At 39.6% G+C, this 23,103-nt stretch overlaps 2 protein-coding genes and 1 pseudogene across 12 annotated transcripts in view; 2 read left to right on the top strand and 1 right to left on the bottom strand.

The window, feature by feature from the left end:
* The window catches only part of SPAG17 (sperm associated antigen 17), a 237,836-nt gene extending 223,368 nt beyond the window's left edge, over positions 1 to 14,468 (top strand). For all 9 annotated transcript variants that reach the window (XM_027609149.2, XM_027609136.2, XM_035727150.1 and 6 more), the window contains one exon: positions 14,331 to 14,468. The gene's annotated coding sequence lies outside the window, so the exon portion shown is untranslated. The remainder of the gene's footprint in view (positions 1 to 14,330) is intronic.
* On the top strand, positions 3,376 to 4,783 carry LOC113931338 (annotated as a pseudogene).
* Positions 8,414 to 23,103, bottom strand: part of WDR3 (WD repeat domain 3) — a 30,413-nt gene continuing 15,723 nt past the window's right edge. For all 3 annotated transcript variants that reach the window (XM_035727151.1, XM_035727152.1, XM_035727153.1), the window contains exons 12-27: positions 22,852 to 22,945; positions 20,709 to 20,810; positions 19,235 to 19,320; positions 18,924 to 19,059; positions 18,139 to 18,195; positions 17,039 to 17,139; positions 16,722 to 16,833; positions 16,446 to 16,580; positions 16,138 to 16,188; positions 14,883 to 14,948; positions 14,281 to 14,373; positions 13,800 to 13,847; positions 12,891 to 12,934; positions 11,101 to 11,229; positions 9,484 to 9,577; positions 8,414 to 9,165 (exon numbers count right to left, since the gene is read on the bottom strand). In XM_035727151.1, the coding sequence (XP_035583044.1) occupies positions 9,010 to 9,165; positions 9,484 to 9,577; positions 11,101 to 11,229; positions 12,891 to 12,934; positions 13,800 to 13,847; positions 14,281 to 14,373; positions 14,883 to 14,948; positions 16,138 to 16,188; positions 16,446 to 16,580; positions 16,722 to 16,833; positions 17,039 to 17,139; positions 18,139 to 18,195; positions 18,924 to 19,059; positions 19,235 to 19,320; positions 20,709 to 20,810; positions 22,852 to 22,945 (1,504 nt within the window). In that variant the 3' untranslated portion in view covers positions 8,414 to 9,009. The remainder of the gene's footprint in view (positions 9,166 to 9,483; positions 9,578 to 11,100; positions 11,230 to 12,890; positions 12,935 to 13,799; positions 13,848 to 14,280; positions 14,374 to 14,882; positions 14,949 to 16,137; positions 16,189 to 16,445; positions 16,581 to 16,721; positions 16,834 to 17,038; positions 17,140 to 18,138; positions 18,196 to 18,923; positions 19,060 to 19,234; positions 19,321 to 20,708; positions 20,811 to 22,851; positions 22,946 to 23,103) is intronic.

Raw genomic sequence — 23,103 nt, 5'->3', positions numbered from 1 at the left:
AACCAAGTACACCAAGCACCTAACTTCCAGACAGGGAATCTCAAAATGGTTAAGCATATCTTCTTTACATAGAGACATATATAAATATTTAAAAGCTTAGATGTTATATTCCCAATAAACCATTCATGAGGCTTTTCTTTACGGCATCACCACCTTCTACAGGTAACACTGCATGAACCATTACATGGTTCCTGTACTAAGGATTATATCTAGCCAATGGCTGGCTAAGCCAATAAATGCTGACTTCATGACTAGAAATTGGCTTGGCTTAAAATTTTAAAGTGTACTGGTTTTTTAAAGATTTTATGTATTATTTTTAGAGAGAGAGAGAGCACAAGCAGGGAGGGGTAGAGGGAGAGGGAGAAAGAATCTAAAGCAAACTCTGAAGAGCATGGAGCCTGACGAGGGGCTTGATCCCACAACTGAACCACCCAGGTACCCCTAAAATTAACTTTTTAACTGACCGGTTAACCTCAAACCTTTAGGGTTAAGGAGTTTCAAGTATATTGACCAAAAGTTAGAGCTCAGTCACTTCCTATACACATCATTTCATCTGTCATAAGTTCTCCTTCTCTTTGATTTGTGAAACACCTACCAGACAGAAACACCTTTAAATTCCCTGCTACAATCCATCTTAACTGATGGCAAAGCTATGGGAAAGCAACACTTTTAAATACAAGTAGAGTACCCTCCTGATTTTGTTTTGGTTTGGAAAACATCAAAAACGTTAATGGGAAATGCTGCAGTTTCGTATTTTCTGATGAACACTTCCAAGAAGCACAGACATGATATGGATTCAGCCTTTGTTCGTTCAGGAATTAGGTTATCTTTCAATAGGTAACTAACTCCTCTCCCTAGTGGCAGGAACAGATGCTTAAAGAAAAGGCTGCTTCTTCAGACTAGAAGCACCTAGAATCCACCGTACTATCTCTTCCCTTACCTTTTCATACTTAAGCCTCAGGAACTATATGCTAAAATAATCTTTACTTATATTCTGTGCAATAAATAACACCACCATGTTCCTTACCTTACTTCAGGGACTGTGTTGTTATGGTTAAGAATAGTACTAGACTTGTGGCTAGGGACCCTCGGATAACCACACCACAAGAACTGCAGCTCTGAGACTGGCAAAAAAATGGTGGCACCACAACACAGGGCCGTAAATGAAATGGACAAACTCACAGGACACCAACCACTGAAACTGACTCAAGAAGACACAGAGAGAGAAACGAAGATGGCGATGGAGTAGGAGGACCCTAGGCTTATCTTGTCCAACAAACACAACTAGATGATAAAGTCAGCATAAATACCCAGAAATCGACCTTGAGACTGACAGAACAAGCTCCACAACCAAAGAGATAGAAGAGGCCACATCAAAGAAGCAGGAAGTGTGGAGATGTGTTTTAGGGGAGAAATGAATCATGGTTGCTGTGGTGGGGAGGGAATTGTGGTCATGGAGAAGGGCAAGAGAGAGAAGCAGCCAGTGGAACACACCAGGGGATATTTCCTGGAAGCCATTGGCTTGGAAAATGACAAGGGGTTAATTTTGTGAGTTCTTGCAACCAGTGGAGCTTAAAGCCTGGAGTTTTAAAGGTCAGCCGACTTGGCTGGAATAGATCCCAGAGGGCACTGTGCTGCTCCAGAAGAGAAGGCAGGAAAACAGCCTGGGGGCAGACAGCATGGAAAGAGCCATCTGAAAAAATGCTTGGGACATGGGGGGCAGGAACTAACATTCAGAGACACCTCTCTGGGAACAAAGGAGCTGGCTGGTGCCATTTCCCTCCACTACCCCTCAGCTTAAACATGAGAGCCACCAGAAGGAAGCAGCTCAGCACTGACACTGGTTGTCTAACTTGCTTACATGAAACCCCACACTCCTGAGCTCTTAGGACGGCCTTCTTAGTCAAGCTTGCCTCAGTCCAAGCATGGTGGGCCACTACCCCAGAAGACCAGCACAAACCCCTGCCCACACCACATCTCCCCACCACTGAGTTCTGCAGGGCCTCTGTGGAAGTGGTGTCAGGATTCATTTCATAAGGAGACCAGAGCACACCTAGTTAAAACTCACCACATTCAGGCCAGGGACCAAACACTGTCCACAGCAGGCAAGGAGAGTCTCTGCAGATGACTGGCCTAAAAGACAGAATAGCCAAAACACAACAGCAGAGTGCAGGCAGCACACACTGGAGACACTCCCTGAAGTGCCAGGCTCTGGGCACTACATGACCTCTTTTTCATAAAGGCCGTTACTTTCAGGGGCAGGAAACCTAACTGATTTTTCTTACCCACAGGAAAAGGCAGAGACTAGACAAAATGCCAAGACAGGGTAATTTATCCCAAATGAAAGAACAAGATAAGGCCATGGCCAGAGATCAAAGCGGAAAAGATATAAGTAACATAACTGATGGAGAATTTAAAGCAACAATCATAAGAATACTCACTGGGCTTGAGAAAAGAAGACATCAGTGAGACCCTTACTACAGAGATAAAGGAGTTGAAAAAGAATCAGAAATGAAGAAGGCAATAAATGAGATTGGAAACAGGCTTGATGCAATGACGAGCAGGCTGGAAGAAACAGAGGAATGAATTCGTGAGCAAGAAGACAAAATAAGGGAAAATAATGAAGCTGAAAAAGAAAAAGAATTATGAAACGTGAGTAGACTTAGGGAACTTAGTGACTCCATCAAACATAATAATATTTGTATCCACAGGTGTTCCAGAAGAGGAAGAGAGAGAAAAGGGGGCAGAAAATTTATTTCAAGAAATAATAGAAGAAAACTTCCCTAATCTGGGGAAGGAAACAGATATCCAGATCCAGGAGGCACAGAGAACTCCCATCAAATCAATAAAAGCAGGTCAACACTAAGACATGTTGTAACTAAATTTGCAAAATATAGTGATAAAAAAAATCTTAAAAGCAACAAAAGTCCCCAACTCTCAAGGGAAAACCCATTAAGGCTAGCTGGCGATTTCTCAACAGAAATTTGGCAAGCCAGAAGAGAGTGGCATGATATATTCAAAGTGCTGAATGGGAAAAATCTGCAGCCAAAAAATACTCCATCCAGCAAAGCTATCATTCAGAATAGAAGGAAAGAAAAAGCTTCTCTAACAAAAATGAAAGGAACCTGTGGCCACTGAACCAGCTCTGCAAGAAATATTAAAGGGGACTGTGAGTGCAAAGGGGAGACCAAAAGTGACAAAGGCGAGAAAGGATCAGAGAAAATCACCAGAAATGAGAAAATAAGTAATAAAATGGCAATAAAGGCATGTCTATCAATAATTACTTTGAATATAAATGGACTAAACGATCAAAAGACACAGGGTGTCAAAACAGATAAAAAAAGACTCCTTTAAATGCTGTCTACAAGAGACTCATTTTAGACCTAAAGACACCTGCAGATTGAAAGTGAGGAGGCAGAGAAATATTTATCACGCAAATGGATGTCAAAAGAAAGCCAGAGTACCAATGCATCTATTGAACAAACTAGACTTACAAAGACTACAAAAACACAAAGGCTATAAAAACAGACAAAGCGGACAATCCAATAAGAAGAGAGGACAACCCTGTGGCTGGGGCTGTTGCAGCCTCAACTGCCCAGCCAGGGACCTGAGCCAAACTATCATCGTCAGAATGTCGGGCAAAGACCAAATTGAAATCTTTCCCTCATGCATGGCACAGACCATCATGAAGGCTCGACTAAAAGGAGCACAGACAAGTCGAAACCTCCTGAAGAAAAAATCTGATGGCTTAACTCTTCGATTTCGATAGATCCTAAAGAAGATAATAGAAACTAAAATGTTGATGGGTGAAGTGATGAGAGAGGCTAACTTTTCACTTGCTGAGGACAAGTTCATAGGGGATTTCAGCACCACAGTTATCCAAAATGTAAATAAAGCCCAAGTGAAGATCCGAGCTAAGAAAGATAATGTAGCAGGTGTTACTTTGCCAGTGTTTGAACATTACCATGAAGGAACTGACAGTTATGAACTGACTGGTTTAGCCAGAGGTGGGGAGCAGTTGGCAAAATTAAAGAGGAACTATGCCAAAGCAGTGGAGTTACTGGTGGAACTAGCTTCACTTCAGACTTTCTTTGTTACTTTGGATGAAGCCATTAAGATAAGCAACAGGCGTTGTCAATGCCAATGAACACGTCATCATTCCCCGTATTGAATGTACCCTTGCTTATATCATCACAGAGCTGGATGAGAGAGAGCGAGAAGAGTTCTACAGATTAAAGAAAATACAGGAGAAGAAAAAGATTCTCAAGGAAAAATCAGAGAAGGACTTGGAGCAACGGAGGGCAGCTGGTGAGGTGATGGAGCCTGCTAATCTTTTGGCTGAAGAGAAGGATAAGGATCTTCTGTTTGAATGATCTTTCCTGCTCTGGTTTCTTTCATAAGCCCTAACATGGCACCATTTCAATTCACGGTGTGTAGGTTTGGTATGTGTGGCTATTTATTTTTTGGCCTAAGAATTTCACTGGTGGTAAAAGTTCCAGGATGTTGGTTATGGGACTACCTTTGCAAAATCCTAATTCAGCAACCATTTATCACAAGAGATTTGTAGACCCTGCCCAGGAACCTGTAGAATTTATTCAGCAGAAGCAGTACCCTGCTCCATGCACTTCTGTTCAAGTGATCTGCTTTCCAAGCGTATTAGGAAATCCCCCTTAGGAAACAGCAGTGGCCTCAGGCCAGCTATGGCTGTGGCTGCCTGTGTTCCCACCTGCTCCGACACTGACACCGTGACACTGTTGTCTGAGATCACTGTGGCCATCTTGTGGAACCCTGGTACTTCTCTCCAGCTTTATGAAACCTTCACCATTTGCCTTGCCTGACAGGTCTCTGTCCTGTCTGTCATGGGAGTTCTGCCAATTTTAATATGATTATGGTATAAACAGTAAAATGATTTAAAAATGAAAAAAAAAAAGAAAATATAACAATTGTAAATATTTATGCCCCCAAATTGGGAGAAGCCCAATACATAAAACAATTAATAACAAACATAAAAGAACTATATGGATAATAACACATATTAGGTCACAAAATAGGCTTCAACAAAAACAAAAAGATTGAGATCATACCTGACCTTTTCTGACCACAATACTATGAAACTAGAAGTCAAGCACAAGAAAAAATCTGGAAAGACCACAAATACATGGAGGTTACACAACATGCTACTAAACAATAAATGGGTTAACCAGGAAATCAAAAATACATGGAAACAAATGAAAACGAAACTATAACAGTCCAAAACCTTTGGGATGCAGCAAAAGTGGTGAAGCACATAGCAATATAGGCCTACCTCAAAAAGCAAGAAAAATTTCAAACAACCTAACCTTACACCTAAAGGAGCTGGAAAAAGAACAACAAATGAAGCCTAACCAGCATAAGGGAAATAATAAAAATTAGAGCAGAAATAAGTGATCTATAAACTAAAAAAAAAAACAAAAAAAAAAACAGGGGTGCCTGGGGGGCTCAGTCGTTAAGCGTCTGTCTTCGGCTCAGGTCATGATCCCAGGATCCTGGGATCGAGCCCCGCACTGAGCTCCCTGCTCCGCGGGAAGCCTGCTTCTCCCTCTCCCACTCCCCCTGCTTGTGTTCCCCTCTCTCACTGTGTCTCTGTCAAATAAATAAATAAAATCTTAACAATAACAAAAAAGAAACTAAAAAAAAATAGATTGATAAAAGTAGGAGCTGGTTCTCTAAAAAAAAAAAAAATCAATAAAATTAATAAACCTCTATCCAGACACATCAAGAAAAAAAGAGAAAGGACTCAAAATCACAAATGAGAGAGGAGAAATAACAATTATAAGAGAATATTATGAAAAATTATATGCCAACAAACTGGACAACCTGGAAGAAATGGATAAATTTCTAGAAACATAAACTACCAAAACTGAAACAAAAATAGAAAACTTGAACAGACTGATAAAAGTCCAGGGCCAGAGGGCTTCACAGGGGAATTCTACCAAGCATTTAAAGAATTAATACCTATTCTTCTCAAGCTGTTCCAAAAAATGGAAGAGGAAGGAAAACTTCCAAATCCATTCCATGAGGCCAGCATTACTCTGATACCAAAACCAGATAAAGACTCCACTAAAAAAGAGAATATAGGCCAATATCCCTGATGAACATGCATACAAAAATTCTCAAAAAAAAAAAAACTACTAGCAAACTGAATCCAACAGTACATTAAAAGAATCATTCACCACGATCAAGTAGGATTTATTCCTGGGCTGCAAGGGTGGTTCAACATATTCACAAATCAATCAACGTGATACATCACATTAATAAAAGAAAGGATAAGAACCATATGAGCCTTTCAATAGATGCAGAAAAAGCATTTGACAAAGTACAACATCAATTCATGATAAAAACCCTCAACAAAGTAAGTTTAGACGGAACATATTTCAACATAATAAAGACCATATATGAAAAACCCACAGTTAATATCATCCTCAATGGGAAAAACTGAGAGCTTTTCCTCTATGGTCAGGAACACGACAGGGATGTCTACTCTCACCACTTTTATTCAACATAGTACTGAAGTTCTAGCCACAGCAATCAGATAACAAAAAGAAATAAGTCATCCAAATTAGCAAGGAAGAAGTAAAACTTTCACTATTTGCAGATGACATGATACTCTATCAGAAAACCTGAAAGACTCCAATAAAAAACTGCTAGAACTGATAAACAAATTCAGTAGAGTTGCAGGATACAAAATCAATGTCAGAAACCTGTTGCATTTCTATACACCAATAACGAAGAAGCAGAAAGAGAAATCAAGGAATCGATCCCATTTACAACTGCACCAAAAACAAGATACCTAGGTATGGTACTGGCACAAAAATAGACACATAGAGCAACAGAACAGAATAGAAAACCCAGAAATGAACCCACAACTATAAGGTCAATTAATCTTTGACAAGACAGGAGAGAACATCCAATGGCAAAAGACGGTCTCTTTAACAAGTGGAGTTGGGAAAACCAGACAGAAACACGCAGAAGAAAGAAACTGGACCACTTTCTTACACCAAACATAAAAATCAATTCAAAATGGATTAAAGACCTAAATCTGAGACAGAAAACCATCAAAATCCTGGAGGAGACCACAGGCAGTAACCTCTCTGACATCGGCCACAGCAACTTCTTTCTAGATATGTCTCCTGAGACAAGGGAAATAAAAGCAAAAATAAACTACTGGGACTACATCAAAATAAAAAGCTTCTGCACAGTGAAGGAAAAAGCTGACAAAACTAAAGGGCAACCAACAGAATGGGAGAAGATATTTGCAAATGCCTTATCAGATAAAGGGTTAGCAACCAAAATATATAAAGAACTTATCAAATTCAACACCCCAAAACAAATAATCCAATTTAAAAATGTGCAGAAGACGTGAATAGTTTTCCAAAGACATACAGATGGCCGACACATGAAAAGATGCTCAACATCACTTACCATCAGAGAAATGTGAATCAAAACCAAAACGAGATACTACCTCACACCCGTCATAATGGCTAAAATAACAACACAAGAAACAAGAAGTGTTGACAGGAATGAGGAGAAAGAAGAACCCTCTTGCACTGTTGGTGGGAATGCAAACTGCTGCAGCCACTCTAGAAAACAGTATGGAGCTTCCTCAAAAAATTAAAAATAGAACTACCCTATGATCCAGCAATTGCACTGCTGAGTATTTACCCAAAGGATACAAAAAATACTAATTCAAAGGGATACATGCCAAATCTGGAAACAGACCGAGTGTCCATTGACTGATGAATGAATAAAGATATGGTATATACACACACACAATGGAATATTACTGAAGCCATCAAAAAAGAATGAAATCGTGCCATTTGCAACAACATGGATGGATTTAGAGAGTATTACGTTAAGCAAAAGAAGTCAGGGAAAGACAAATACCACATGATTTTATTCATATGTGAAATTTAAGAAATAAAACAAAAGAGCAAAGGGGGGAAAAAAAGAGACAAACCAAGAAACAGACTCTTAACTATAGAGAACAAACTGATGGTTACTGGAGGGGAGGAGGGTGGGGGGGGGGAAGGTGATGGGGATTAAGGAGGGCACTTGTGATGAGCACCAGATGTATGGAAGTGTTGAATTGATGTGCTGGACATGTGACTCTAATATTACACTGTATATTAACTAACTGGAATTTAAATAGATCTTAAAACAACAACAACAACAAAAAGATCACATAGAAATCTGCACAGAACTGAAACGAAGTTGGAGTAGCAACTTAAAAACTTCCCACAAAGAGAAGCCAGGCCCAAAGGAATGTGTCCATTTCTTCTAAAATATTCCCACTTCCCCAAATTCTTACCATGCATATACATATGTATGCATGTATATCTATGGTATTAATCACCCAGAAGCCCAGCAAGGCATCTCAGCTTGACTACACTTTAATTAGAAACAACTAAACAAGGAGAAAAAATTAGCAGATATTTTTATATACAGATATAACCACCTCTAAGAGGTGAAGTTAAAGGAGGGTGTTTTAGAGAATTTTTATGGTCCTTTTCAGCTCTGTAGGTCCACGACTCTGCATTTAATGGGAGAGGGCAATCAACTGTGCACCTGATAGTCTCTGCAGGAGGTAAAACATAATACAAAGAGTAACACATCATTAAATCTTCTGTTATCACAGAAATAAGAAAAACTTTTGAAATGTTCATTTCAGCTCTAGTCAAAAACTAGTAAAAAAAAGTTCATTGTTCCCTGCTAGAATATAATGGGAACAACTCCTGAAGGGCTCAACCTTTGGGGGCACAGAGAGATTTTAAACTATCAAGCCCTAAGTCCAAGAAATAGAGCCCACAGTCCCACACTGGGCATTTCCTCAGGCAAAGCTGGGAACCACATCCTGACATCTTCTGTAACACAACAAGCTCTGTTACTTGGTTATTGCCAAGTTGACACCAATTCCACTGCTTAGTTTAGAAGTCCTTTTAAATAAAAAGAAAAGGGCACCACATTTCAGTTCTAAGTATATGTTAAAATTAGCTTCTCCCTCTTTTTCCTCTTCCTCTTCTTTTCTTCCAACTGGCTGGTCGCATCAGCAAAAAACATAACTTCACTTTTCGCCTCGCATTCCCTCTTGAGATATTCAAGACCTGCCATGTTGAAGCCAATAACATCCTGGGGGGTTTGGGGGAGTAAATGTAAGAAAGATTAAATGACCTTTCTTTCACTTCAGTTCAATACAGCAGCATAAGCAAGTCAGGAGAACCAATGCTTCAGGTGTTCTTACTCATCCCTCCTTGTCCAAGGTCTTTCTGGTTTGGTTTTGTTTTCTTCTCTCTATTCCTACAAGCTCCAACAAAAATCTTATCGCAAATACTGATATATGTTCTGGTCAATACCACCAAAGACAAGGCACAGCTCCCTATGCTACTTCTAAGTCACACACACACCAGGATCTCCCCCTCGTTACTGTACTTCTACAGGGATACCTACCCGGACTTGGCTGACTTTTGAAATAGTTGTTTCCTTTAACTTTTCGATCACTGGCACAAGCATTTGGTTACTAGTGATCTGCCCGAAGTGAATCCTAATAAGAAAAACAAAACAGTCATGTTACAAAGAGAGGTAGTGGTTCTGGCTCTGCTTACCCCTGCTAGAAAAGCAAATAGACAATATCAAAGTAAAACAAAACAAAACACAACAGAAAAAGATTCATTTTACCATATCATTATGGCAGTATAGAAATGCTTCTGGCAAAAAATAGCTAAAGATGTTTCTTCCCTGCTACTCAGTTCTATCTGTCAATTTTAACACTACTATCGTAAAAGTTATGACACACTCAACTCATTTGCAAAGCTGGCTCTTTTCGTAGCCATCTACCATGCGGCCACAGACTCTGAAAATGGTATTTTATGGAAAGCTCAGAGAAATGAACTCTCTAAGAAATACTAACTCAACAAAGGTTTATTAATATTTCTAGCGAAGCCACAGCAAAAGAGTCCCTGATCAGGGAGTCAGACTCCGACCTAGAGTATCAAGATCATGTCCATGAACTCATGTTCCTCGGTGCGCATCCTCCAGCCCACGTGTGACCTGCCACTGCTACTTGTACGGCCCTCCCCATCCGTGACCCCTCGGATATGCCAGAAGCCCTCATGGTGTCTCACTTAGAATCAGTAACCCTGATTTCAATAGTACCGATGCCACAGCGCTAAGAAATTATTAGTAACATTGTTGAGTACCAACTGAAGGCCTCAGGACTTGCCCAGAATTATAAATATGGCAACAGAATACTATAAACATATCACTGTTCTTCTTTTGCTACTATCTTGATGGAATAAAAGGAACAGAGGATTAAGAAGCATGAAAATGATCGAGTCAAATTCCAATTCATGAAATATACCTGTTTGGGTTTTTTTTTAACTATTTGGTATTGGCTGATCAGTTTGTATTTTATCTTCATAAGAGCATTTTAAAGAGTGTTCAATCTCTCTGTTTCTGTTCTCTGCTCTAACAGCTGGAGACTGAGGGACAGAGAACAGGATTCAAGAAGAGTATATTCTTAAACTCTTATGTTCTTCTCAATTACACACTAAGAGGAATTGTTCATATTTAAGAATAATCCAATAAACATATTTTCTTCGTTTCTTCCTTCCCTCCCTGTATGCCCTTACTTTTCCATTCGTTTCTATAGAGACCTGGAAAAGTAAAGGCACCATTCCTTACGATGCTGTTATGAGGACAAAACTAAATCATTTTGCTTACACAGTTAAAAAGACACAACAAATGAGGCCAATTGGCCATTCGGTAATGGGCTCTCAGCAAACAGACAAGGATCAGAGCTACTGCAACCTGGAGACCCATGCTTACGCAAGTGTCCCCAAGCGATGCTCTATCTTGTGACTTAAAGAGGTGGGCCATCACTCTCCTTGTGTAAGGACAAGACTGATTCCGCAGGATAACAATTTATGTCCCACAACAATGAAATCCTGTAACTCTCTCAGTCTGAAACATCAGATTTCTTAATCCCAGAGCGTTGATACCATTAGTTCAAGTAGCACCAGAGCAGTTAGGCGGAGCAGACACAGTATTCTTTGGAAAGGATGTTACCTGAGCAGAAAGAAGAGGCACCTACACAGAAGTTCAATATCAGAGCCCAGCTGGATGAATTCATTAAAGAGCTTAAGGATGTCCGGGACATAAGAAAAAGGTAGCACAAGCAGAGACTCTTCCAGCTCACTGAAGAAGAAGAGAATAAGCATTAAAAATGTCACATTTCTCAACATGCTCAATTTTTAAATCTTTTACTATTTTTTTCCTCCTGCTTTTATATTTGAATAGATCTTACCCATTCAGGGTTAAATTAACTATTCATCTATATTCTGGACGGTTCCCTCTTTTCAATATTTTCTTTTTTATATTTAATATTTTAATCAATTTGATGCATTCTGGTCCATGGCATGATAGGAGAATCCAATTTTTTTTTTTTTGAGAAATAATTTCTCCAGAGTCTTTTGTTGAATATTCCATCTTTATATGATACTTCTTTTTGCCATACATTGAGACATATGAGACTCTGTTTCAGGGCTTTCTAGTCTGTTTTAATGATTGATTCTAACAACAATCCCGTAGTGTTTTAGTTTTGTTAATTTTATAGCTTTTTAATTTAGGAGGATAGCTCTCTCTTGTTTTCTTCTGGTTTGTTTTATTTTTCTTGAACTAGTTCTAGCATCATTTCATCAACTCCAATTCCAAATCTCAAGAGGTTTTCAACTGGGCTCACAAACCTATGAACTAGTTTAAAAAAAAAAAAAAAACAAAAAACAAAACCTAAATCTTTAGAACATAGAATCTTCCTTTCTAGGAATGTACAACACTTCCATTAATTTAAATTTTGATTTACATTTCTCCAGGGAAGTGTCAGATCCTCAGATAGTGTATTTATTTCTTGTTGTAAGGGACAGATTTAGAGATTAAGAAAAGTTATTAAAATAACTTTTAAGTAGGTAAAATTCATAAAATCCAAGGGTAAATCACAAAGAAACATTATTTTAAAAAAATGTATGACAAAAGATACAAAAATTCTTAAAAACCAGTAAGAAACTACTGAACAGTATAAGAAAGGAAAAGTAACTAAAAATTCACAAAAAAACCCACAAATGGCCAACAAATATAAAATTTGTTTCATTAATAATCGAAGGAAATTAAAATAATATAATACCACCTTTTGCCTCCGAACCTGGCAAAAGAATTTTTTAAAGCCTGGTCAAAACCACTATAAACTTTCTGGAAAGTAATTCAGCAACACAGACCTTTAAAAAATTCATGCCCACTGATAATTATTGTTATGCTATGACAAAGATTCCTATGTAAAGGTGTTCACTGAAGCAGTACTGATTAACAGCAAAAAAACAAAAGCAAATCCAATAGTAATTATCCATACAATGGAATGTTTTGACATAATTCAACGCATGTATTTTTGAAGAGTATTTGTAACTTGAGCAAATACTCAGGAAATATTCTGTGAAAAAGAAAAGGATATAAAATTATATACATAGAATTCCAATTGTGTATGTACACAGAAAATAAGCCAAAGGAAACACATAACCAAAAAAGGTTACCAGTTGGTACTTGTGACTGATGATTTCATTACCTATAATATAAAGTAGGACTACCCTTCATTTGTCTCTAAAAGCATCTCCCTTCATACTTTAGGAGGAGCCTCCTAGTTCTGCTTCAGAAAGACATTATAATATACTATTTTCCACCAAAATGTTGACATAATTAAACCTATAAGGAAAATAACCATCAATTATAACTGCTGTTTATCTCATGGCCAGACAAGCATTCGATAAATGCTGTTAGCTGACAAATTATACTCACTGTACACTGGGACTCACCTCGACTTGATTCCTTTAAAAATCTCCAACACATAAGCTGAAGGCTATAAAGGAAGCAAATAACAGCCTTAGTGATATTCTAGGTTGGTTTCTACTGGAGATCTGTAATTCCCATCTAAAAACCAGGTATCCCACTCAGAGGAGAAACAGTATTCTAGGATGGCAATATACATGCATGGCTTAGAGTCTGTCCCATGTGGGTACACAGTCCAGCTCCACCACTTCCCAACTCTGTTCCCTTCTATCCGTGAGTCAGGCTAATTTCCCATCTGTAAAATGAGGCTACACTGACTCACATGATGACCATGATGAATGACACGTGTGAGTAAAGTACTAAGTAACTGGAGACTGCTACATAAGCATACATTTCTCTCTCTGTCCTCCTTTATCTGACTGATTTACGTCAACTTTTCCTCCAAAGACCTCAATTTCAAAGTTCATTTAGATGAAGAGAATCTTCAGAGGGCTTTGGATACTGAACATAAATAAGCACTAGAAAATAAGAGAATGCGGGACGTCTGGGTGGCTCAGTCCACTAAGCGTCTGCGTCGGGCTCAGGTCATTGGGATTGAGTCCCACATCGGGCTCCTTGCTCAGCGGGGAGCCTGCTTCTCCCTCCACCTCTCCCCCTGCTTGTGCTCTCTCGCTGACAAATAGATAAAATCTTAAAAAAAAAAAAAATATGAGAATGCCAATCCATTCCAACCAAAACAGATGACTTAGAAGTTATACTAAAATGGTCCTTTTGAAATGCTCAATACCCTAGAGGACAGGATGAGACTGTTAATGGCAAAGTTTTTCCCAATGCATCCAGCCTTAAATCATGCCTCTGCACTTCCTACTGTCCCTCTCTTGTCCCTGAAAGTAACCTTTGAGTAACCAAGGGGGACTGGTAGACACTCTACTTACAGAGATATTGCCATAAGCCATCAGGATGGGGTTGATGGGAAGAGGAACCTGTGAAGAAATCATTAGATCAAGTCATTATAAAACAAGACAGTGTTTGTCACAGGCAGTGTGACGACAGTACAGTTTTGAAAGAATATACAAGAAACATCAGGCTTTTTAATTTCCATAGTGCTAATGAGTTCAGGCAATTCTAGAATTTCTAGAATTCATCTAGAAACCTGCAACGGCTGTGGTGCATCCGAAACCCTACAGGAGCAGTTTCTGCCCATACGGTGAGCATGTCAGTCTGCAACTGTATTAAGACCCAGGTCCCCTCCTCACAGCCCCTCGACTCCTTCTTTCTAATATTTGAATTAGAAAAGACTCTATTACATTTATGTCATTTCCTGATCTGAGTCAGTAACTCCCACAGCAATGGTGTTCTTCTCAGGAATTCTATGGATACATGTTTCTCAGAGTGTAACTCCATGGACTATCTCACCTCTTTCCCTGCAGCTTTACAAATGGCTTTGTGTTCCTTCCTTTTTGCAGTCTCCTCTCGGTATAGCTCGACAGCCTCCATGATCCTCTCAGCCTACGTGGATGGTGACAAAGGAGAGAAGTCATCAACCATGTGTCCCAGCATCCCGGAACCCTACAATTGGAAGGCCTGACTAGCAAAGAACCAACTAGCTTGAATCGGTTTAATAAATGTGTGCCAAGAGAGTGCCAAACAGCATGTGGTAATGTCTCTTGGTGTTTCTTTTTCTATTTAATTTACAGGGAGGAGACGAAGCATCTTGGGTTCAGGTGAGGTCATATGTATGTGCACACATGGAGCAGGGCAGCTCCCAGGACCTCTGAGGAGTGCTGCTTCCAAGGAGATCAAGCCTTCCTTTCTAGAAACCATGTGTCGATTCAACATGACTCCTGTCCTTGGTTACAAGGGAGGACAACAGAGGTTCTGAGCTCCATCTATGAATTTCATCAACTTTTGGCCATAAAAGGGCTACCCGGTTGATAAAAACTTTCACTAAAAAGTTGGGACCCTGCTTAAAAATGTACACATCTATACATATAGACACAGAATATATATCAACTTACTGCCTTGACCGTTTCAATAGTTTTCTTTCCGGTAAAGTAATTGTCACCTTGAGTCTCTCCTGGAACCTGCCAGAAACAAAGAGATCCTTGACAATATTGTTGACAGGCACTGAAGAACCAATAAATTAATCTTATATCCAGAAAAGAGCAGGCATCACTATGTTATAATACTATCATGGTGCTATCAACTACTATTAATGGAGTACTTAATAAGTGCCAGACACTATTAAGTATTTTATATTCATTATCATAAGAATATCCTACCCTCTATTATGCTAAGCGAAATAAGTCAATCAGAGAAAGACAAGTATCATATGATCTCACTGATATGAGGAATTTGAGAAACAAGACAGAGGATCACAGGGGAAGGGAGGAAAAAAATGAAACAAGATGAAACCAGAGAGGGAGACAAACCATAAGAGACTCTTAATCTCAGGAAAGAAACTGAGGGTTGCTGGAGTGGTGGGGGGTGGGGGGGATGGAGGGGCCTGGGTGATGGGCATTGGGGAGGGTATGTGCTATGGTGAGCGCTGTGAATTGTGTAAGACTGATGAATCACAGACCTGTACCTCTGAAACAAATAATACATTATATGCTAAAAAAAAAAAAAAAGAAAATAGTAGGAAGGGAAAAATGAAGGGGGAGAAATCGGAGGGGGAGATGAACCATTGAGACGATGGACTCTGAGAAACAAACTGAGGGTTCTAGAGGGGAGGGGATGGGGGGATGGGTTAGCCTGGTGATGGGTATTAAAGAGGGCATGTACTACGTGGAGCACTGGGTGTTATGCACAAAGACTGAATCATGGAACACTACATCAAAAACTAATGATGTAATGTATGGTGATGAACATAACATAATAAAATAAAATTAATAAAAAAAAAAGGATTACTCACTGAAAAAAAAAAGGAAAAAAAGAAAAAGAATATCCCACCCTCTGAAAGTATAAAGAGAATGCCCAATTTCTAAAATTTTTTGATTCTTATTTTTGTTCTATGATTCTCTGAAGCCTCCTTAAAAAAGAAAAAGCCAGAATGACAAACATCCAATACCAAATCTGGTCAGTCATTTGTCCCACAAAATCAGGACATACAATTGAATCAAACAGGACTACACAGATTGCTTTCCACATCAGCTGGTGATAACTCTGGCATCTGGCCCCAATTCTAATTCTATTAGAAATTCTTGAAATTAAAGTAAATTCCAATAAGATAATTACAGGGCTCAATCTCAGGGTCCCCCAGAATTTACTTACTACAGGTTGGTCTTCTTTGGCCACACTCTCCTCATATTCTGCTTCCCTTTGCTGCCAAGAGACAGATACAAATTAATCTGGAAGAACCACGGTCTCTACATGAAGTAAAAGGAGACAGTGAAAAGCTGTCTTTCAAAATGCTATCCCCTAATGGCATCTGTCTCTGTGTGGCTGCTGAAATGGTTGATGGGGGTGTTGGAAACCTCTTCTGGAGGTGCCTGGACGTGCACTGGATGAGGGGTGGCCGCACTGGACAGAATTAGACACCCACCCACCAGCACATTCTGTAACCAAGCCTGAGTCCTTACCATCTCCCTTTCTTCCTCAAGAATAAGAGGCTCCCTTGTTCTCTCCCAAAGTCTCAGGGATTTGTCATGCGACGATGACACAACATAGTCTCCACTGGGGCTTACGGCCAAGCACCAGATTTCCTGGTGGTGCCCCTGGAGAAAGAAGACACAAAAAGAGAAACCCTGAGAAGGAACACCTTATTCCTTGGCCGAAACCTGCTCTGAGTGGAAGATCAACACTTGATCTTAAAAGTAGTTCTGAATACTGAGCAAGCAAAGCAGGCAAGAGGTCACCTCCAGAGTCTGTATGTGTTCAAATTTGTCCGCATCCCACTGCTTAATCTTATGGTCCTTCCCAGCGGTGAAGAAGAGGTGGGACTTGGGCACAAACCGTAGGTACATCACACTGAAAAGTGAGAAAAGTGATCAAATGTCATCCAATTCCACACTAGTGAAGAGCCTCATGCACAGTTTTGAAGAGCTAGTTCTAGCATGCCTGGTTATTTATATTTTAGAATTTTATATTTATGACTGTCTGAATAGACACAGACACTCAAGGGAAATGATATGTACAGGACTCAAAGGGACGTCTTTGAAAAGACTGCACCTACCTGTCATCGTGTGCAAAGAGAGACTTGTGGCAGTCCCCAAAGTCCATACCCCAGATTTTCACGTTCCTGTCAGCAGAGCCTGTTGCTATTAGTGCTCCATCCTACGAGGAAGAGAAGGGAACCATTACTTTACCTGATTATCAGAAACTCTACATTTAGATAAAGCAAGACTAACCCATTTCTTTCAGAAACATTAAAATCAATACAAATTTCATCTCTATCAAGAGCACCTATTTATTTGCTTTAACCTAAGATTTCCTTAAAAAGCTTGTTGAGTGAAAGCACGAACTCTGTGGCTCCAAAGTTTTCGTACTGCTACAGGGCGGTACTGTGCCTTGATGTCTGTTACCTATTTACTTCCTTGAACAGGAAGAAAAATCGCTCATCTCTGTCATAGGATTTGGGGGAAGAGGGAAGGAGGAGGAAAGAAAAGTCTGGGAAAGAACCTACTAGAATGTTTTATCCCATGTTCTCTCTTTTATCTTTCCTATGTCAATACCTCATTCAAATAGTTGTCAGCATAACAAGACCACCGGAAATACCTTGTGCCGCCCACTTACTGTTAATGTACTGATCACAGATGGCCAGAGTATGCAGTCCTTTCACACAGATTCCCACTCTTATCCATAACTAGACATTGCAAAAATATCATTTTGGTCAAGGAACTAACAGTATAGATATAATGCAAAATACTGTAAATGTCCAAATGTGAAGCCAAGTTCCATCTTCTTCACCGGCATTATCTTTCAGAACAAAGGGGGATGCCTTCTTTAAAGTCTTTGGTATTTTAGGGTGGTCTACCAATCATAGTATTTTAGATAACAAAATACTATCTGGGGAATCCACAACAGGGTGTTAGCTGTAAGGATTAACTCAGATATTTTGAACATATACTGACAGCACTGAAGTAATTTATATATAGAAAAAAATACACACACACACACACACACACACACATGAGGTACAATTACAATATACATTATCTTATGGCTTTTTGGGGAGAAAGATATACAACAGGATGAAAAAATACTCTAAAATGAAGATAGCAAGCCAAGAACAAAGAAAGTGCTTGTTACTAAGACACTTTAAGTTTTACTTACATAAGAAATGTCCATGCATATAACAGGCAGTTTGTGTCCATAGAGTGAAAGAAAAAACTAAATATTAAAAAAAAAAAAAAAAAAAAGAATGTAAATAATTCACGTCTGCCTATAAGATACAGGCATTGTTTGTTACATATGTGGATCTAAAGTAGAACTTTAGGATACAATCCTAAACACTGTTCTGGATTGCTTCCTATTTATATTTTCAAGGAAGACAAACCACTGAAGGCAACTTGTACCCGTGTCCAGCACACGGAGCCCTCATGCACTTGCCCCGACACTGCACCATGGAGGAGCCAGTGCCCCAGAAGCCTACTACCTCAGTCAGACTAGGCCACAGGGACGTCCTCTGCATCTCTTAGCTGCGAAGACTCTGGGCACTCGCTTCCCAACAATGTTCCCAGGCCTGCTGCAGTCCTCCCGACTCTGGGCCTAGGGCCCAGTAATCTGTAATTTTTAAAAGCAACCCAAATGATCCTGATGTCCAGCCAAGTGTGGAATCCCTGCCCAGGAGATGCAGCAATTCTCTGCAATTACTGGCGGCAACAGGATGTGCTATCTACAGATTTTCTGAGCTTACGAAATACAACTTGCTTTAAGCAAAATTTATGAACCAAAGGGTTCTGTAAAAATCCTAGCTTTCCTAGTACACCTACAGTGTTTTGATTCACACATACATCTTTAGAAACATACCACTGCTGGGCACAGTCAAGGTCACTTTCCAGGCTCAACCCACGGTCAGTGAGAAAGACAGAAACTATTCCCAGGCATAATCACTGTACCTTTAAAGTGTCAACATAGAAAATTTTCACAGTACAGTCCAGCAAAGACACAGCCAACAGTTTTTGGTTGGGAGAATAACTGACACACAGGACGTCTTCATCTAGTTGCAAGGTTCGGGTTTGCTTCACAGAAAGTCTAGCATGACGGAAAGCATGAAATAAATAAATAAATAAATGAGGGCTCTACACAGGCAGACAAAAATTCCAAAAACTCTCTGGAGCGTAACAGAAATACACACGTCAAAAGCCCATTCAGTGGTTCCCCATTCTCCCTCCAAAAAAAAGACACAAATTAAAAAATGTCTACTCACCTCTTCTGGGTACTATTTTCATCTTTTACCAACTCGAAGTCCCAGAACTTGACAGATTTATCTGCACCACCTGTCACAAAGCCACGCTGAAAAGCCAATGACATTGCAATTAAGAAACATTTTATTACAGAAACTTTGGTAAGAAGTTATATATCAAAATTGTATAAAAGACCATTTTTACTTAACAGCATGGGAGAAGAATTAAGAAAAATGTGGTTCCTTCCTAACCCCTTCCACTGCTCTTTTGGGGCTGCTGCCACAGACCTTATTCAAAAATTTCTAGCAGGGGCTAATGTAGACAGATGGTAACTAGTGTCAAGTTCTAGTTATACTTTCATTCAGCATCAGGAAGTCTCTGAACATTGTAGGGTTTTTTGCTCCACCTGAGAAAGCACCAGTCAAAGAACTTGCTATTAAGTAATAAAATGGTTTGACAAATATACACAGACTGGATCATCAAAATAAGTTTATTCAAAGTATTTACCTCAGTAGGGTATAAATTTATTCCTGCAATGTCCCTACTTAAAATATGTTTGAAACTGTTTTCCAATATCAAGAAATTAGTCCCATCACATTGTAGTATTAAAGTATATAGAACATGGGTCAGAAAACTAGACCCCAAGTGTTTATTCTGCCATTTGAGATTAGTAACATAGAAAAGAACCCACCGATGACCTTTAGTGTTGCTGTAATGACAAAGACTATAGTTTAGCTTATAAAACCATTAAGCAAATAATAAATGACATGATGGATGTAAAAATACTTTGCAGAAAGAGAATCCTCTACAAATGCAAGATGTTACTACTATTTAAATTTTAAAGCTGTTTTGATCTGACCCCAAATGGCATAACCCACCCTGAATTTCATATTCACTTTTTGCCAAAAATGGTATCTACTTTCAATGGATGAAGGTTTGCCACTATTGAGAAGATTCAAATGAACGGGCCACAGTCTCTTATTACTGTCCAAAAAAACACCTCAAAATGTTCTGGGCAACAGCACCAGGACTAGAGTTAAGTATACAGTTCTCCAAGGTGACCCCTCTGAAGGGAAGCACCCCATTACTGACTTGAAAGGGCTGGTATATTTGCTATCAACACTAGACTTATATAGTCATAGACGTATAGACTAAATGGGGAATAGAAAAGTCTACTCTATCCTCTGCATTTTGTTGCCCAAGGAAATATTCCCTCTTAGGAAGTAGCACAAACCATTGGTGAAAACTCACAAGGGTAAGCAATCGGATGTCATGCGGCTGATGATCAAGAGCAGCTGAATGAGAATTCATTTGATAATGACAGCTATTTGTATTATCAGGCACATGATATGCCATCATATAGGAAATCTAAAGATTAGACAAGAAGCAGACTTTCTTTAAAGAAACACCGAAGAAATCTTTGTTGGGCAGCAGTAAAACCTGATGTAAGAAACTGGGAAGTACTCAAATCCAGATCATAACATCTGGTTTCGTTACCTGATCTGGAGAGAGAGACAAGGACCATAAAGCTCCATCATGTGCGTCTATTGTCTCCAGCAGATTTCCTGAGGCCAAGTCATAAAGCTGCAGCTTTCCCGTCTGAGGAGGACACAAAATGAGCACAGCTCCAACTAGCACACCCACAACCTCCAAGAGCCTACGCAGTTCAGGAAAGATCTCACAGCCGAGCAGCAACCATGTGGCTCACGGTTTAGCACATGGATCCCACAGTCCCCGCTCTGTGCCTCCTATCTGAATAAACACCACTGATGTGCTGGGTTAACTCTGGCAGGGTTGCTCGGCGGCACGATGACGGAACGGGGCAACCTGGCAGTCCTGGCCTCTTGTCACATTCACTGGTTCTCCAACTTCACAAGGGAAATAGCTTGGCCAGAGGCAAATCAGGAGAGACACAACAGCAACAACACCTAAAAACCTTTCAAGCTTAATCAAGTTTAAATGGTAACTGGCCTAACTAACTCTTCCCCATCTAGTTTTGGTTTCCTCCTCTAGAATACACTGACAATGAGAAATAGGTATCTACCTACGATGCTAGGGAGGGCAATGGACTTAAAACAAAAAACAAAAAACCCGCAAAAGCTTAGAAGACAATGAGCCACGCTTCCTGCTTAGAACTTGGCTAATGAAAAATAAAAAATAGAAAATTTAAAAACTAAAAAAATAAAATAAAATAAAATAAATTTAAAAAATAAAATAAATAAAAATAAAAATAACATGATCACATACACACAGCAGCAAAGCCTGCTCTATGATGGGCTTCTGCACATGGGGTGGCAAGAGTGTAAGGAAGACCTGAGTTCCAGGGCTGCCTCTTTCAGACTCTGTGACTGTTGCTGAATTCACCTCCAAGAGCCTGTTTTCTCATCTGTAAAACGGGATTTACAGCACCAGCTTCTCAAAGTGGTTTGTGGGCATTAAATGAGATCATGTACATTAACAGAGGAATGTACATGACTCGCATGAGACTGGGCTGGGGTCTGCGGATTGCACTTTAACCATACAGGTAGACTTCAAAGATAGTCACAAAAAGCTCTCCTAACAAAAACAATAGAGGGGACATTTGTTGAAAGAATGAATGAAAAACGAGAGAAACTTGTAATTAGAATTTAATGTTCATTCCCTGACAGTGACCCTAAAATCTCTCTGGCTTATTTTACACTTTTAGCTGGGCAAAAAAATACCCATTGTGATACACAGGTTTTCTAATAAAACAACTGTGCACATACAGCACGAGTTTAGAGGGGCGACAATGACAAATCCTTGCAAAGCACTTTTCAAAGTATTCCAAAGACCTTATTCCATTTTATTCTCACTGCTACTCCTAACTACCAGTACTTCTGCTCCCGGCTCTTACTTACTTGTTATTTGCTGCGAGCCAGTTTTTGTGCTAAGTGCTTTCCATAGGGTGAGGTAGGTTGTTTACCTCATTTTACATGAGAAAACGAAGGCGTACAGGGAGCAAGTAACTTGCCCAAATTTCTCACACTCAGTGAGTGGAAAATCTAGAATTCAAGCCTAGGCCTATGTAGTGCAAAAGCCACTGTCAAAAAGCACTTGTTGTCACCCTATTATATAGATAAGGAAACATACTAAAAGAAGTTTCAGGACTTGCAGCAATTTATCCATTCTAAAATGGGGAGAATCTGGATCCAAATTCAAGTCTGCTTATTCCCGCACATTTATCTCCCACTCTGACTGGCAACTGGGAATGAGGACTAGTCAGTCTGTCTTTACTGAATGCTTCTAGCTGCCCAAGCCGGACAATAGGCACTTCGTATATTTCACCATTAGTCTTGTCAAAACACAACTACATATGTGTTTGTGAAGAGATGCACAAAAGGCCGACCACCAAAACAGGAATGGACAGTTATCTCAAGGTCATGATTGTAATTTCCTTCCTCACAATCTGACATAAGGTTTGCTTTTTTTAAAAACACAAATAAAGAAAATACAACTTAAAAGAAAACCCCTCAAGAAAGGGCAACAAACTACCCACCTTCTCACATTACCCAGCTCTCATTCATTTCCAATATGCAGAAATAGGAAACAGAGTTCTCAAACAACTTTAAGAATATTGAGTAGAAAAACCTCCAAAATCCAAGAAAAAGCCTCAGTTTACCTTTGTTCCTATGACCACCTGCCTATCACCAGGTACGAAGAACGAGCACAGCGCGTATTCGCAGGTCATCGTGCGGATACACTGTAATGTGGCCCTGTGAGAAAGAACGAATAAAGAACCGCATGTTAAGAGAACCTGCTCCCCTGTCTTAGAGGTCAGCATGTTCGTTCAGTACACATCTCACCACATAGAGCTCGGCTCAAACCCAATTATAGTCAAGAGAGAAAAATTTAAATGGCACTTTTTTTTTCT

This window comes from Zalophus californianus, chromosome 4 (assembly GCF_009762305.2).
Source record: "Zalophus californianus isolate mZalCal1 chromosome 4, mZalCal1.pri.v2, whole genome shotgun sequence".
Classification (NCBI taxonomy): Eukaryota; Metazoa; Chordata; class Mammalia; order Carnivora; family Otariidae; genus Zalophus; species Zalophus californianus.
This window is presented reverse-complemented; position numbering and strand designations above follow the sequence as displayed.